A 16,273-nucleotide genomic window follows, 5' to 3' on the forward strand; every position below is an offset into this window, starting at 1 on the left:
GAAGATTCAGCAAATAGTGGAGACGAAGGCGCGCCCGCCAAAGAAAGTATGGCGCCCAAAACAGGCGAAAGCCGATACACAGGCATCGGCTGATGCCGATGCAGAGACATCGGCTGATACAAACATGATATCCGTGACCCGCACGTAGTAGCGAGTCCAAGACATTGGACATACGTGGCAAGGCCGATCCCTGAGATCGGCCCTCAAAAAATGAAAAGCAAAGGATCTTATCTCCAGCATGCCACGTAGCTACAATGGAAATCCAAGAAGTTGCAAATCATCGCCAAAGCCTTGCAACGGAAAAGGAGGCCGATTCCCGCAATCGGCCAAAATTATCCTCAACATACCTGGTCTGCGTTCAGCATTGATCCAACAAATGCCTGAAGAGCCGATGCCATCAATTACTTGACAGAATCGGCTCGGGGGGCACATAGATGGATAAGATACGAGGATACGGAGCTGGGAACGGATGCCAAATGTCCAACAGAGCAGCTCAAGTATGGGGGCCGATACGTAAGCAAATCGGCCGCATAAAAAATCGAAAATACAGAAATTTTTGAGCACAGCCGATGCGTAGTCATCGACTTAAGGATTCAAAGCCGATGCACGGCCATCGACTCAAGGGATATAAGCGGAAGCCTAATAGAGCAGTCATCTACTGGAGGAACCCCTCATTGGGATTGCTTGGCGACTCAGGCCCGCTCTTCAGGGACTTCCAACTTCTTTGGCAAGACTTCAAGCTCGGCAGCACCAACAGAAACATCAGTTTGGGCGTCCAAGACGGCCCTTTTTCTCATTTAAGCCTTTGGTGTTTGCCGGCAAGTTTGAAGATCGCAGCCCTGGCCAACAGCAAGAACAGCATGGACGTGCGGATCAGGCCAGGATCATGAGAACAACCGACGATCATCCAGTCGGACTGAACTTCATTCTCACCAGAGGTTGCCCCATTGGACTGAAGAGACTCGGGGGGCAGCTCACCTGGGAGGTTCTTCGTTGATACGGCCGATTTGGTTAGAATCGGTGATCGCTGCACCACGGTTGAGAAGTCTGGTAGTGGCCCAATGCGGTTGGTGCACTTTCATTCTCGCCTTGACCGAGGCTCGGGGGCAGCTGGTCGATGGATGTTCTGTTCTAGAAGCCGATTGGGATATCATCGGCTGATCCTTCGCCGCAACTTTCTTCAACAAATGATGAATTCTTGAAGATTACCAGGTCTCAAAGTCGTCAGTTGAGGAATGGGGGGATGGACTACGTAAGACCGATGCGTTAACATCGGCTTATTAAGCATTGGTCAAGAAGAATCGGCAAAATCAGTTGAGGGAAAATTGGATAAATCAATTTGAGGAAAATCGACAAAGTCAAATTGGGGGAAATTCTTCATTGATAAGTCAGATTTCTTACATGGGAGAGCTGGTTGCCCTCAAAAGGAGGAATCTATCCATCTTCATTGATTAAAAAGGGGATTTCTTACAAGGAAGAGCTGATTACTCAAACAAAAGGGGAATAGATTGCTACTGCTAGTCTTATACTAGTGAATCCCTACTCTAAGGGCTGTTGCCGTCTTCGTCATCGCTGGGGTAGCCGCCCTCATCGCTACTGTTGACGAATTCCTCGTCGCTGCTATCGTGACCTTCGGCGGGGCCTCCTCCTCGTCATCATCATCATCCTCATCGGACCAGGCCCAGCCACGGATGCGCTTTGGCGGCGGTTCCTCGGAGGAGGTGTCGTCTTCTGGTTCCTTCCTCGTGTCGGAGGAGATATCTTCGTCTTCGTCGTCCTTTTCTTCTTCTTCTTCCTCTTGGGTGGAGGAAGTGAATTTGCCCCGGAAGAGAGGGTCGTTGCTGTCGCTCTCCGCTTCTAGTTCTCCGTCGATCAAGAACCGAAGATCGTCTTCCCCGTCAGTCAGGGGCATGTCATCCATCCGACCGGACGGAGAGTCTTGGGTCGGCCTTCGGCCACGAAGTCGAAGTCAAATTCTCGCTCATCCCAATGCTCGGGAGCGCGCCGGTTGTATGCTTCCGTCTGATCGACCTCCGGCTCTCCCTCGCTTGCGGAAGAGGATTGGGAAGAGGAAGGAGAGGACATGGCTATGAAGGAAGAGGGTTTTTTGGCTGACGGCTGGTTTGGAGCGAGGAGATGAAGAAGAGAACTGTTCGGTGCGGTTAAATAAAGGGGGATATATTGGAGATCAATGCTCGAACAGTTTCCGAGGGTATAGGGCCAAAATTGTTAAATCATGCAGAGAAGTTGGGAAGGCAAGACATCATCACGAAGAAAACTGCGACGGTTCTGCCACGACATGACCCTTCGAGGAAAACAGATGGTTTTGCAATTATCATTATCAAAACCAGGGGGGCATGTGTTACCACCCGATTTTGGCCAAATCAGGAGTTGGGCCGCAAGTGAAGATGGGCTTAGAAGATTACACGTGGAGCATCTTCGAAGCGGCCTTGCGCTGAGAGTTTGGGCTAAGTGGTCCGTGTATCTGTAATATAGTAGATCGTATTGTAATTTAGATTAAAGAGATAGAGTCTGGCCCGTGCACGGTTAGGTGCACGCCTCAATTAGAAAGTCCCTTGGACTATAAATATGTATCTAGGGTTATCGGAAAAGGAGGACAATCATCGTTCAACAAACACAAAATACGGCGCATCGCCACCCCTTCTCTTCGAGGGTTTCTCCCGGGTAAGCACCATGTCTGCCTAGATCGCATCTAGCGATCTAGAGCGTACACGTTTATTCGTCATCCTTGTACCTGCTCGTGCTTGAAGCCTTGTTGATGGCGAGCGGTACTATTTATCCTTAGGTGTTTAGGGGCTTGCATTGATGCTTTCACGTGCATATCTGCGTGGCAATGCCGTCCCTAGACACCTAGCTGCCCTTACGTCGATCTAGACGTAAGGGCAGCATCTTGCTTGTTCTTACTTAGTAGATCCGATCCGTTATAGTTGCTCCTTGCTACGCAAGGATTAGTTTAATATCTGCATAGTTAGGCCTTATGTTGGGGTCGGAGGATCCGGTGGTGCGTTAGATGTTGTTTACCGTCCCTGCGAGGGATGTTCCGGGGATCAACGTTATGTTGGTTTTTAGGCCTCTCGTAGGGGTAGTTTGCATCGTCTCTCGTAGCTGCTAGGCCCGATCGCACTTAGGACGTTCCGATTATGCGGTGAAAACCCTAAACTGTCGTGGATCGCTTTAGCTTTGTCCTGATCAAGCAGGATCCCCATGCCATTGTAAATCCAACGTGAAGCATGGGGCGATCGGCTCCTTGAGCCGATCCACGAGGAAACCTGAGAGCCGATAGGGCTCGTATTTAATGTTTACGTGTCTGCCATGCAGGAACAATCGAAGCACTAACACCTTCCTGATCGGGTCTAGGTCAGGTGGCACGCCCTAGCAACCGCCAGGACGTTTGGCCAGAAGATTTGCGGGATGACGCGAGGTGCCAGGGATCCACTAAGCGGCCCTGGGAGCTTCCCGGCTCTTCGTGTTGCTTAACCAACGCCCGTCGGGGGGTTTTGGAGGGTAACACTAGTCGTCTTCAACCGCCGCTGAAAAGCTCCTCCGGCCACGTGCCGCCCTCTCCTGTGCCACACGTCGCCTTCTCTTCCATGCGCACCGCCGCCACCATGACCGTGTTGTCGCCGTGGCTCCCCGGCGCAACTCCTCCGGCTACGTTGGCGTCCGTGCCCAGCCCAACGGCACCTTCTATGCGGATATCCGCGCCGGCGGCGCTCGCCTCACCCTCGGCACGTTCACCATTGTGGAGCAGGCGGCGCACGCCTACGACGCGACGGCATGGCGCCTCGGGCGCCCGCGCCAACAGTTCAACTTCAAGGATTGTGAATCGGTCGAAGAAGCGGAGTTCTTAGCCGGCTTCAATAACCTTCTATAGCGGGCTGAACTTGTGCGTTTCTGTTGAAGATGCTCTTCGTGTAGAGACTATTTGCTGCGCATAATTGTATTTAAGAAAAAAAAAGTTGTGCCACTTTTTTTTTTTGACAATCAATACCATATATATTCATAGCAACAAATAGTACATGGTAGAGATACATGAACTGACTCCAACGATTACAAAATAAAGTCTAAAAGATAGTAACAAATCTTCGAGGTCTTCAATTTCTTTCTTCTTCCAAAACACAATCTTGTACTCTTCTGAAGGCAGCCAAAGATAGATAATGAACCATAGACCTGTAGATACCGACGAAAGTTCTCCCATAATTTTTTGAGCCGCAGTGCCAAGGCTACGTGCACGCACGCAACCATTAAAGCAGTCATACAATATCGGCAAGAGTACCAACACCAGTATATCAGGGAATAATAACCGACTAGCTTTGTCGTCGTCGATGGAGAGCCGAGAGTACGAATCACCATTGTCGATGACGTAGCAGCCGGGACAAAAACTGCGAGGATAATCCTCCTCGCGGCAACAACGACAAAAGATCCAAAATCGATCTGGCGAAGCAAGATCCGAAGGACCATACCTAGAAAATTGTGATTGTTCAACACCACCATTGACGTCGGGAAGAAGATCTCGTCGCCGAACGATAGGCCGAAGATCACTTATTGCAGACGATGCCATCTCCATTGAGGGGAAACCAACAAGAAGGCGGCTACTAAACTCCTAACATAATCTAATGAAAACAATACTTTTATTTGAAACTCCACGCATAGATCAGGTTCCCCACTCCTCCTGACGCCGGCGAAGCCGACCGGAGGAGGGGGAACCAATCTATGGAGGAGGATGAACTGGAGGCGGCTAGGGTTGAGGCGGCGGCTGGAAGGAGAGACGGGTTGCCACTTAATTGGAACGGAGTGAGTAATTAGCAGCTATAGCACGTAGGATCTTTTCCTTGTTCACCAAGTATCACTATATGATTAAGTTGACACACGAATCTTTTTCCAAGCCAATAGACCCAGATATATCTGTTCTTTCGAAATTTCTTAGTAAACGAACTTGCTTTACACGAAAGAACTAACAACGGCCTCGATTCCAAATCAGGCAAACGGTGGTCGAAAGTCGAAACCAGACCACACATGCATGCCAAACTTTTCATGCGCATTTCCCCTCCTCCAAGCAACACTAGCCAAAGTTACACACAGGGATCGAGATGTTGACAAGTGGGGCCAGTAAAACTGCGTGCGCGCCAGGTGGCCCCGCCCACCGGAGCTCCACGCCTACAAGTAGCCAAACCAGGCGCCTCGGCTCTAGCCACCAAAGCCACGAACAAGCAAACAGAGAGGAGAGGTTAATTTGCTGGTGAGGAGATAGCTAGCACGAGAGGAGTTCCATCCATCCATGGCGGCGGTGACGATCCAGTCGGTGAAGGCGCGGCAGATCTTTGACAGCCGCGGCAACCCCACCGTCGAGGTACGGTGCGAATGAAAATTAACCTGATCCAGGAGAGGGGAATTTTTGCTTACTACTGTACTATTTGTTCTGTTCTTCCTTCAAACTAATCACTCTGTTCTGGATTCCATCGTGAGGTGCTGTAGCCCTGTTTCCGAATTAGCTAGTTACTGTTTCGATCGGTGCTTAATTCTGATCTTGCAGGTGGACATCGGCCTCTCAGCGACGGGAGCTTCGCCAGGGGCGCGGTGCCCAGCGGCGCCTCCACTGGTACGTGTCCGTCCGCAGCTCTCTCGGCTGCTGTTTCTGTCCCAAGTAGTCGCCGTCAGGACTTGGGTGTTGGAACCTGCTAGAGAAAACACATCGGCACAATCATACATCACTCAGTCGTCGCCATCACGCCTGCACTCTTGCGTCAGCCTAGCTACTTCTAGATGTTTTTTTTGCGGGGAGCTAGATGTTGAATGTTCAGTTTTCTAATGGTTGGGATGCTGACTTTAATCAGGAATATACGAGGCCTTGGAGCTAAGGGATGGAGGATCTGATTACCTTGGCAAAGGGGTTCTCAAGGTTAGTTCCACTACTAGGCGTGCATTTAATCCCAAATAACTTGCTCGTTTTATATTCATTTTAATTCAGTATTGCCTCCGTCCAGATGTAACAAGTGTTTTACCATTCAAATTCAAGCAAATTTAGTAGCGCTCGATTCGTACTAAAATAATTCCTTGGTACTGTGTTTTTTTCAACCATCAAAAAATATTGTTCAAAACATGTGTTGTGAGTATTGAGCTTAAACACTCAAAATACACTATATACAGAAAGAGGGAACAATATAGTCCGTTCAGCAGAACAATGTTTCTAATAATGAAAAGTCAATCCTTGGATATTGCAGTGTATGATATACAAGTTTAAGAATGCAACCTAATTCAGATAAACCCGCTTATTGGAGCAACACTGATTGGCCCGTATCTTTCTCTGCTAGGCTGTGAGCAACGTAAATACTATTATTGGACCGGCGCTGATTGGAAAGGTATTTATCTCAATTCTCAAGTAACCCATTCTCTTTTACATGATGCTAAAAACTGTTAACTAATGGTGAGTGATATGTTGCAGGATCCAACTGAGCAGGTTGACATTGATAACTTCATGGTCCAACAGCTTGATGGAACCTCCAACGAGTGGGGCTGGTGCAAACAGAAGGTGGAACAATTGTTTTTAACCTTGCATAAAGTATTCTTGATGCCCAGTGTCCATACTGATAGTTTCCTTTGATGTGGTGTTGAACCGACAAAAAGCTTGGGGCAAATGCTATTCTCGCAGTGTCACTTGCAGTGTGCAAAGCTGGAGCCATGGTGAAGAAGATTCCACTTTACCAGGTACTATCATAATACTTGAGCTGGACGACAAAGTGGTCAGTTAAGTTTTCAACAGGATTTACTGAAATCTCAATTGTTTCCAGCATATTGCAAATCTCGCCGGAAACAAGACACTTGTGTTGCCTGTGCCTGCCTTCAATGTGATCAATGGAGGTTCTCACGCTGGGAACAAGCTTGCCATGCAGGTAATATTACTTGCTGAGCATGAGCGAATTTCTCACAAAAGGTTTTAATTATATGATCAAGATTCTCATCTAGCTAGTTCTTATACGTACAGGAGTTCATGATCCTACCAACTGGTGCCTCCTCGTTCAAGGAGGCCATGAAGATGGGAGTTGAGGTGTACCACAACCTGAAGGTGAACAATTAGCCCATCCTCTTCATATTGTACCTGAACTTTCGATTTGCAGTTGTAATGCTGATGGTTTTATATGCAGAGCATAATCAAGAAGAAGTACGGACAAGATGCCACAAATGTTGGTGATGAAGGTGGCTTTGCACCTAACATTCAGGTAAGACTCGTATCTTTTTCCAAAGTGCTAATATATATAGCATTGAACAAAGTTGCTGATATGCATAAATAAGTTGGTAGGGCACCCTTGTGGAAGGCTGTGCAAAGCAGAATCTGTTGTTTTCTAATGAAATAAAGTACAATCTGTTCTAAATCACACCATGAAGTATTTTATGGATGATGATTTTCTAAGTACAGCTATGACTTCGACTTAACAATGGGCCTTGACTGTTTTGTATTGATGTATGTCAAATACATGAGTCCAAATGCTCATATATGATATTTTATTATTTATAATTATTATGCAGGAAAACAAAGAGGGCCTTGAACTACTGAAGGCCGCTATAGCTAAGGCTGGCTACACTGGAAAAGTACTTCGTCTTTTTTCTTTACTACCTCATATTTCGGCCATTGGATTTATTTATTGTTGTATGACATCGAGTCTTTATACGTGTGGCAGGTGGTTATTGGAATGGATGTTGCTGCTTCTGAATTTTTCAGTGAGAAGGACAAGACTTACGATCTCAACTTCAAGGAGGATGTAAGATGTTCTGAACTGTCCTTGGTGTAATTGCAGATACCTATGAGTTATGTCATTAAAAAGATAAGCTTGGCATGTTGTTTAACATCATGTGACTTTACTGAACAGAACAATGACGGCTCGCACAAGATCTCGGGCGACAGCCTGAAAGATCTATACAAGTCCTTCGTTTCCGAGTACCCTATCGTGTCAATCGAAGATCCTTTTGATCAGGATGACTGGGCCACCTACGCTAAAATGACCGGTGAGATTGGGCAGCAAGTGCAGATCGTAGGAGATGACCTTCTTGTTACTAACCCCACGGTAAGCTATGTCACTGGATTTACTGCTACAAAACCCAGAGAAAAACACTATTACGAGCTTTTCCTCATGAAAGTTTGAATTGTGCAGAGGGTTGCCAAGGCAATCAGTGAGAAGACCTGCAATGCTCTTCTCCTGAAGGTAGCACCATCACTTACTGAAACTAGTAATTCTTGTCCTAGGACATCATAATGCTAATACCAATTGTTTATGGCGATAGGTGAACCAGATAGGCTCAGTGACGGAGAGCATTGAAGCCGTCAGCATGTCCAAGCGTGCTGGGTGGGGAGTCATGGCAAGCCATAGGAGGTAAAAGCACTGCAATTCTTTTCGATTCCTTCTTGGATGGTTAGCCGTTAGCATTTGTCTTATGATATGTTAGCACTAACTTTTTTTTGTGCTCTCTACAGTGGTGAGACGGAGGATACCTTCATCGCCGACCTGTCGGTTGGTCTAGCCACGGTATTGCCTCCAGCCAAACCGGATCCTTGAAATAAACTCATGTAAATTTGAGTTCCTCTTAGCTTCAGTGGTGACCCTCCATGTGTTTGTTGCAGGGCCAGATCAAAACAGGAGCTCCCTGCCGGTCTGAGCGTCTAGCTAAATACAACCAGGTATGCAATCTCCAGATTTCCGTTCCCCTTTGATGTGTAGGCTTTGTACTGTTACATTCTGTGTTCTGAACAAGCGTTTGTCTGTTGTTGCCTCAGCTGCTGAGGATCGAAGAAGAGCTTGGCGAGGCAGCAGTGTACGCCGGAGCAAACTTCAGGGCGCCCGTGGAGCCGTACTGAAAACACTGGAGGAAGAGACGAGCCATGGGTTTTTGTGGTGCTGCTAGTTTATATTACCGCTGTGTTTTGATCCGAGCCTGGCAATGCCAGGCACAATAAGAGTAGTATCTCTTAATACAAGAGCTAGCTGTGACTGCTCATACGGTTTTGTTATAGTTCTGGTGTGATTTTGTTATACAGTGGCAATGAAATAAAATAGTTTATGTTCTTCTGATGAGCTCAGAGAATTATTATTTGCTAGGAGGATAAGTGAACAAAACTTGTTCCCTCTGCTGCAACTCTAAGTGGGGCACTAACTCTGAGCAGCGGGTTGGCGACATTATCTGTACGCTCTTGCAACCCAGAAGAGTTATCAGAATTCCAGCCTAATTGCACTCGGAACAAAATCAATCAACAGAAAGAATCAACTGTGATTGCACTCAGAGTTGCACTAAACCTCCCTAAAAGAAGAGTTGCACTAAACCGAAATGCCGGTACTTCCTGGTCAGCTACAAGAATTGATCCTCACATCAACATAATCACACATTTGCATCCGAAATTCGACGTGAACAAAATCATTCTTTGCCCCATATGACCAGATATGCAAACAAATAAATAGGGCGTGGCTCCTAGCTTACATCACACGCTACAACAATAGGAGCTTTCACTAAACTTGAGCAACAAACAGCTCCCCGAGGGCATGCCTGCCTTCTTTTCTCCATAAGACCTGCAATTACCCATAATGATATTAATAATAATGACACAGGCCATACTAGTGTTTAGCAGCCTATAAGGACCACATCGCAATACCTAACTAATGGCTGTCGTCCTCGTCCAATAATACACTCCAAATCATCCTGAAGATAAAGACAGAAACAGGAGGAAGTTATTTTCATTCTTTGCTGGTTGCAGACTTGGCAGTAAATAACAAATAACATTTGGTGTCTGTTATCTTTACCAGAACAATGACAAGAATAGGAGGATGACAAGAGCCCCTATCTTAAAAAGACGGCGTTTTTTCTCCCGGGCTAGGTGATTAAATATCTCTGTCACATCTACTAGATGCTGCCGCCGCTCGTACCTGCAACGATCACAAAAGGTTGTACTTAATTGCACCATATAAAACAAAAATGGTGCATAAAACTTGCAATGAGCACCTCCCAAACAAGTAGAGCTAATTGTGAGTTCAAAATCGGGCCAGTACCCTGTATTCCCAAATTCAATATATATTTTATATGGTGACAGGCAGAAGTTTTTGAGGGTGCAAATCCTGTTGTTAGCTTCGCTGCAGAACAGGTATTGCTAATTTTAGGTGAGGTGTAATTAGTGTTTTTCTATGCCTAGTTGCTTATAGTTCCATCCAATGATGCAATGTTTACAGGCCTTTTAAATTAGAACTACCATTTAGAATTTGGACACTCATATAAAATATTCCATTCAGTCACAAGATACTCGATCTGATTAACATGTCGATATGGTAGCACTTACGTGCATACAAATATCACAAAATAAATCAATAAATGCCAAGACCTTAGAGCATGAAAATTTCGTCAGAACATTTTGTATAAAGTACAAAAGAGTGAAACAAGAAAAGACCCAAGTGCTTATCACTAACTATTCTATCCAGCCTAACAGAAAGTAAAAATAGGCGTATCAGTCTTGAGCATCCATTTCCCCATTTTCTTTTGGTTCTCAATTTTCTCGAAAGAGGAGACATGACATACACTACCATCTCCAACTTGCAATAAATCTGTTTAAACTAGGCATGGTAGGTTACCTAGCAGCTAATGTTTAATAAAAAATATACTGACAAATAATTTTCCAAATATTGCATCCTACAGGAACATATCAGCTGTTTTCAGAAATATAAGGCAAAAAAAAGAAAGATGAGAGGCACTTACAATGTATAATTATAGTACACCATTGGGGCAGAAAGCAAAAACATTGCCCAATGCCCAGTTATGAGGAATAATACACTTAGAAGTGCTTGCACTATAAATTCTGGCATAACCACTTTATTTATTCGAGACGATGAATCAAATGGGTTGATATAATCGAACTCCAGATCTGCCAAGCACATTAACTGTAAAGGAAACATTAGGAACAAATCATCAGGAATAAGAATAATTTTGGCTAAGCTTAATTACCAACATTGATATTTAAAACGTGAGTAAAGACTAAAGAGTCATGCAGATTCCTTCTAAAGCAAAAAAAAAAAAAAGGAACAGAGATGAACGATCCAGTACACTCAACAATTACAGTCAGGTTCAACAATTAAGCAAGAACATTAGGAAATTCAAACTGCCAAAATAAGTCGACAAGAAAAATTAATGCACATATGAATTATTTTCGCTTACAACCATTTTTCATAGCTCATAAATGGCACATCTAAGCACTCAAAGAGTTGTGGCTAGTACCAAAAGATTTCGAGAACTAGAAAGCATAAAAGGAAGCTGGGAAAGCTAATACAAGAGGTAGATACTTCATCCATTGCCCAAGATGCAAACAACAAATATTGCATATTCACATCAAACAAGCTGCAGAGATATTTTTAAGTTTATAACTTCCACTATGCTGCTCTCTACTGATGTCATGATAGACTAGCAAGTAGAACATAAGTAGGATTTCGCGCAGCACTGCATCTCATAGCTCAACTAAAATTGGGCAAGAGTTTGATAGCGCAATGGGTGAATAAATGAACCTTCAATATCACCTCACACTAGTTGATTCTTTTAATGAACATACACTGCCCCAAATATTTTACTAATGAGGAGGAAGAAAGGTCGGGAAAGTGCCAAAACACATCGTTCGATTGCGTCTTTGCCAGGTACCATTACAATTTTCTGGCACATTTGCCAAAACACACCACCAGTCCTAGTCCTGAAACGGAAACTTTTGCACTTTTTCTTCAAAACTAGTCATAGCATGGTCATCCCAGCCAAAAGTGTAAAAAATTCCCTTTTTGGGCAGGTGGTGTGTTTTAGCAAATGTACCACAAAATTGTAATGGTACCTGGCAATGACACAATCGAACGGTGTGTTTTAGCAAACGCCAGAAAATAACGGTGTCCTGTAGCAAATTTATGTACGAGCTGACACTAATTTCCACAGCTACAAGGCCAGAAACGGCTCTAATTTGGAGTTTCAGCCTAACGCAGGAAGACCACGCCGAGATCTCGACACAGATGCCGCACACGAGCCAGCACCAGCACCAGAACACGCGTCAGCCAACCCCTTGCCGCTCCTCCGCTAGCCAGCCAGAAGCTCCAAACTCACAATTCGGGAGGTCCAAAACCCCCGGAACAATTCGCAAAACTCGACTCGAATAACATGTAAATCCGCAGCGCGAAATTCCGCTACAGTTTCCAAGGGGATAATAATAGCGCAGCGCGAGATCGCATCGAGAGGCAGGCGCTGCGGCAGAGCCGGAACGGTGGCGAGCAGGGACGAGGGGGAGGTGGTCCGCACCTGGAAGATGACGAGCACGATGAGCGTGACGACGAGGAAGAAGGCGGCGAGCCAGACGAACACCATCTTCCCTCCCCGGCCCTGGCCCCTCCGGCCGGCGCGGCTGTGCCTGGGGGTTGGGGGTGGCTAGCTTGACACCGTGGCTGGCGCCGCTGCGGCCGCCGGCGAGGTGGGGAGCGTGCGTCGAGGGAGGTCGAGATGGGGAAGCCGCGGCGGTGAGGTGGCGTGGGGGGAGTTGGAAGAGAGAACGCGTGGCCTGCGATGCTAAGGCGAGAGCGGGTCACTGGGTCAGTGAGATGCAATGCGTGGTTTGCGTAGCGTTCTTGAGCTGGCATGGAAAGTGGGTCTGAAAGACTGAAACAATACTGAAAACGGTGAAAAGTGGCCCGAAACTGACGACAGCCGCCAAGAAGAACATCTCCGGTTGCTTTTTTTTCCCATCACTTACTACTCATAGTGGGAGCAACATAGCTAGTAACATTACACACCCTAAAGAATTTTGGTGACATGACATGACAATAAATGAAGAAAGAGAGTAGGGTGGTAACTAGCTATGTTACCGTAACATCACACTTCTCAAGATAAGATGAGTCTACAATCTAATAAATATAACATGCATGATATCACATATAAGTAACTATCCACTATGGAGGTAGTAACATAGGATAGTAACATGCACCACTATGACTCTATGTAAGTGACTCTATGTTACTCCCCACTATGACTAGTCTTAGACTAACCAAAGTCCTAGTCCCATAAAAATAATGATGTGGCAGCTAATTAAAAAGAAAAGAGGAGATTAGACTAACGTAGGTGGATATTATATCATAGCGCATATCACGGAAAATTTTAATGCCAAACAAATCTTGTACATAAGTTTGCATTGAAATTCTAAAAAGCAATAAATATATCATGGCTATGATACTACTCTATGATGATACTACTACATGATACTTACCACTATGACCAGCTTTATTCGATGGTACTTCGCACTTCACAGTTCACAAGATCTAAGGCCATCTCCAACAGGGCGATCCATCCCGCGTCCACGCGTTCGGATGTGTCGAATCGGACAAAAACGAGGTCCCGCGCGATGCCTTTTATGGCCGGCGGCCTTGGCAGGAAACTTGGGCGCAAGCGGGCGCCCCAGTGCCTATTCGCGCGCGCGAGAACTTTCCCGCGCGTTCTCCTGCCCCGCCATTGATGTCCCGTCGAGGCCTGCATTGGCGCATGGTCGCCCAGAGAAGACGAGCCACGTGACTCCTTTTTAGGTCGCCGCGTTAGACACGGCGTACAATCCAAACGGACACACGGACGTGGGGTGTTGTTCCCCTGTCCGCGCGATACCCAAACGGTCAAAATCGGACGCGCAAAGGGATCAGTTTATGTCTAGTTTAGGTCTCTCCGTTGGAGATGGTCTAAGGGCATCCCAACGCAAATCGGAGGAAAAGAATGAATATTTAAGTCTGTTTGCATCAGCAACACAAATAATGGTTTTTGACCGCATGGTCCGTGTGCGTCTAAAGGTGCTCTCACCGGACAGTGCTTCGGTGATTTTGCCAGCCTCCAAAATCAGTGACTTTGAGTCACTTACAAGTGGGGTCAAGTGGGCTCCACATAATGAAGGGTCCACATGTCAGTCACCTAAAGACACGGCAAAGTCAGCCTGACAAAGTCACCGAAGCTCAATCCGCTCTCACCAGCCTAGCGTGTACCTTTTTTACCTATTTTTTTCATTTTATTTAAACATACGTAGGAACGTTACACAAACAGATGTATATGAATTTTGAAGGGAAAATTTGCCACATGACACCGTTACTGAAACACACCGCTCGATTGTGTTTTTGCCAGGTACCATTACAATTTTGTGGCACATTTACCAGAACACACCACCTAGCTAAAAAATGGAATGCTTTGCACTTTGTCTTCAAAACCAGTCATCACAGGCAAAAGTGCAAAACTTTCCGCTTTTAGGCTGGTGGTGTGTTCTGGCAAATGTGCCACAGAATTGTAATGGTATCTGGCAAAGACACAATCAAATGGTGTGTTTCAGCAAACGCCGTAAAAATAACGGTGTCCTGTAGCAAATTTTCCCAATTTTGAAATATGGTAAAAATATTGCAAAATGAGGAAATCTAACTAGCGCAGGTTTGTCCCTTGTCTTCTTAGCTGCGAAGAAACAACACTCACACATACCCAGTCACCAAAACTAGAAAATCCAGCTCACAACTGATGTGCCCGGTCTTCTCCGCAAGAATATCCAGAAACCTATAGTAGTGGCTGAAAGAACATTTCTCACAATATGTTTTGTGTGTTTAATGTCAATGTATGTGATACACTAATGTTCGATGAAGTGGTACAGGGATTATATAGATACATGAATATGAGTGACTTGTGTGGAAAAACGAGTCAAAAGAAAGCTGAAAAAGATTCACCAGGTCGGATAATCCGGGCCAGATATTTGCAAAATATCTGGCCCCCAAAATTTGGCTAAGGACTCGAGGCGATGTGGCTCAGTACTTCCCTGGACATAGGCCGGATTTTTGGCCAGACATTTGGCCGGAATTTCCCCAAGGCCGGATAATCCGGGTCGGATATTTGCGAAATATCCGGCCCCCAAAATTTGGCTAAGGACCAGAGGCGACGCCGCTCAGTAAGGCCCTGGACATGGGCCAGACATTTGGCCGGACATTTGGCCGGATTTTCCCCAGGGCCGGATTTTTGGTGGGGGCGGATTATCCGGCCCCAACTTAGGCCGGATTATCCGGCCCTCGAAATTCTCCAATGGCTGGATTTTTTTTGGGGGGGGGGGGGTATTTATAACCCCCTTCTTCTACCTTCCTCCTTGCTCAATCATTGACCAAAATTCTGCCAATCCTCACCACCATTAGAGCCACCTCAAGAACACAAGATTTGCAAGATCTCCTTCCTCACCCAACCAAAGCTCTCGATCTTTGGAGATTCGAAGGAGAAGACACTGATCTACATCCTCACCGAAGCGATTTACATTTCCCCCTCATATGCTTGAGGGCCCCTTTGCTTGTGTTCCTCTTTGGATCCCTAGTTTTTTGTTGTTGATGTATTGTTGTTGATTGTTGTGTTGTTACAGATTTGGGAGCCTCCAATTTGGTTGTGGATGTGTGCCCCAAGAACTTTGTAAATGCCCGGTTTCCGCCTCGAGAAAATCCCTTAGTGGAAGTGGGCTAGGCCTTCGTGGCGTTGCTCACAGGAGACCTGAGTGAAGTCTTCGTGACTGTTGGTCTGGCTTTCGTAGCGACCACACTCCTCCGAACGTAGATGTACCTTCTTGCAAAGGAAGGGAACTACGGGAATCAACTCTCTCCGTGTGCTCCACTCTCGGTTACCTCTATCCTTTATCTCCTCTATATATTGTGTAGCCATATCTTGCTTAGTTGTTGACCTTGTCATATCGGTAAATTCACATAGTTGCATATCTAGAGAATTTAACTTTGTGTCAAGCCTAAATTGAAAAAGAACTAAAAATTGGTTAGCACCTATTCACCCCCCCTAGGTGCGGCATACGATCCTTTCAATTGGTATCAGAGCCTCGGCTCTTATTTCGGGCTTAACCGCCTAAGAGTATGCCGGATGACGAACACTCGGAGGGGGCCGCAAAACCGGTCTCCATGGATGATCTCAAGTCGATGGAAGCATCCTTGAGATCCGCCATGGAAACCCAAATGCAAAGCATGATGAAAATGATTGCCGATCGCTTGCCCGCGGCTCCCCCCATCATCCCCATCATAGAGGTAAAGGACAAGGGTGCGTTAGTAGAGGAAGATGGTTCGACATTACCCTCATCTACCAATCCCTTGAATGGTGATAACTTAACCACTAGTAAATTCCCCGGTGCTTCTCGTAGAGGATCTAGTGGAGGTGTTAGCTACAATCAAGTGGCTCCGCCTTTCCTATCTCCCGATATCCCGGTTCCCCATCA

At 46.0% G+C, this 16,273-nt stretch overlaps 2 protein-coding genes across 2 annotated transcripts; one reads left to right on the forward strand and one right to left on the reverse strand.

Annotated features, from left to right (window-relative positions):
• The first annotated feature begins 5,882 nt into the window (after positions 1 to 5,882).
• LOC124703777 (enolase 1-like) lies at positions 5,883 to 9,093 on the forward strand. Its single transcript, XM_047235998.1, has 16 exons — positions 5,883 to 5,920; positions 6,169 to 6,256; positions 6,333 to 6,380; positions 6,464 to 6,550; positions 6,646 to 6,726; positions 6,810 to 6,911; positions 7,004 to 7,084; positions 7,164 to 7,238; positions 7,546 to 7,608; positions 7,698 to 7,778; positions 7,887 to 8,081; positions 8,169 to 8,219; positions 8,299 to 8,387; positions 8,489 to 8,540; positions 8,636 to 8,692; positions 8,789 to 9,093. Exons 1-16 carry the CDS (start codon positions 5,883 to 5,885, stop codon positions 8,867 to 8,869), a joined length of 1,269 nt encoding a protein of 422 aa, XP_047091954.1. The 3' UTR covers positions 8,870 to 9,093.
• Positions 9,094 to 9,259: 166 nt separating this feature from the next.
• On the reverse strand, positions 9,260 to 12,441 carry LOC124667149 (protein cornichon homolog 4-like). Its single transcript, XM_047204471.1, has 5 exons — positions 12,316 to 12,441; positions 10,750 to 10,931; positions 9,807 to 9,929; positions 9,659 to 9,705; positions 9,260 to 9,575 (listed from the first exon to the last, which is right to left on the reverse strand). The coding sequence occupies exons 1-4, from the start codon at positions 12,379 to 12,381 to the stop codon at positions 9,663 to 9,665; spliced, it is 414 nt and encodes a 137-aa protein (XP_047060427.1). The 5' UTR covers positions 12,382 to 12,441; the 3' UTR covers positions 9,260 to 9,575; positions 9,659 to 9,662.
• Positions 12,442 to 16,273: the final 3,832 nt, after the last annotated feature.

This window comes from Lolium rigidum, chromosome 1, assembly GCF_022539505.1.
Source record: "Lolium rigidum isolate FL_2022 chromosome 1, APGP_CSIRO_Lrig_0.1, whole genome shotgun sequence".
NCBI lineage: Eukaryota > Viridiplantae > Streptophyta > Magnoliopsida > Poales > Poaceae > Lolium > Lolium rigidum.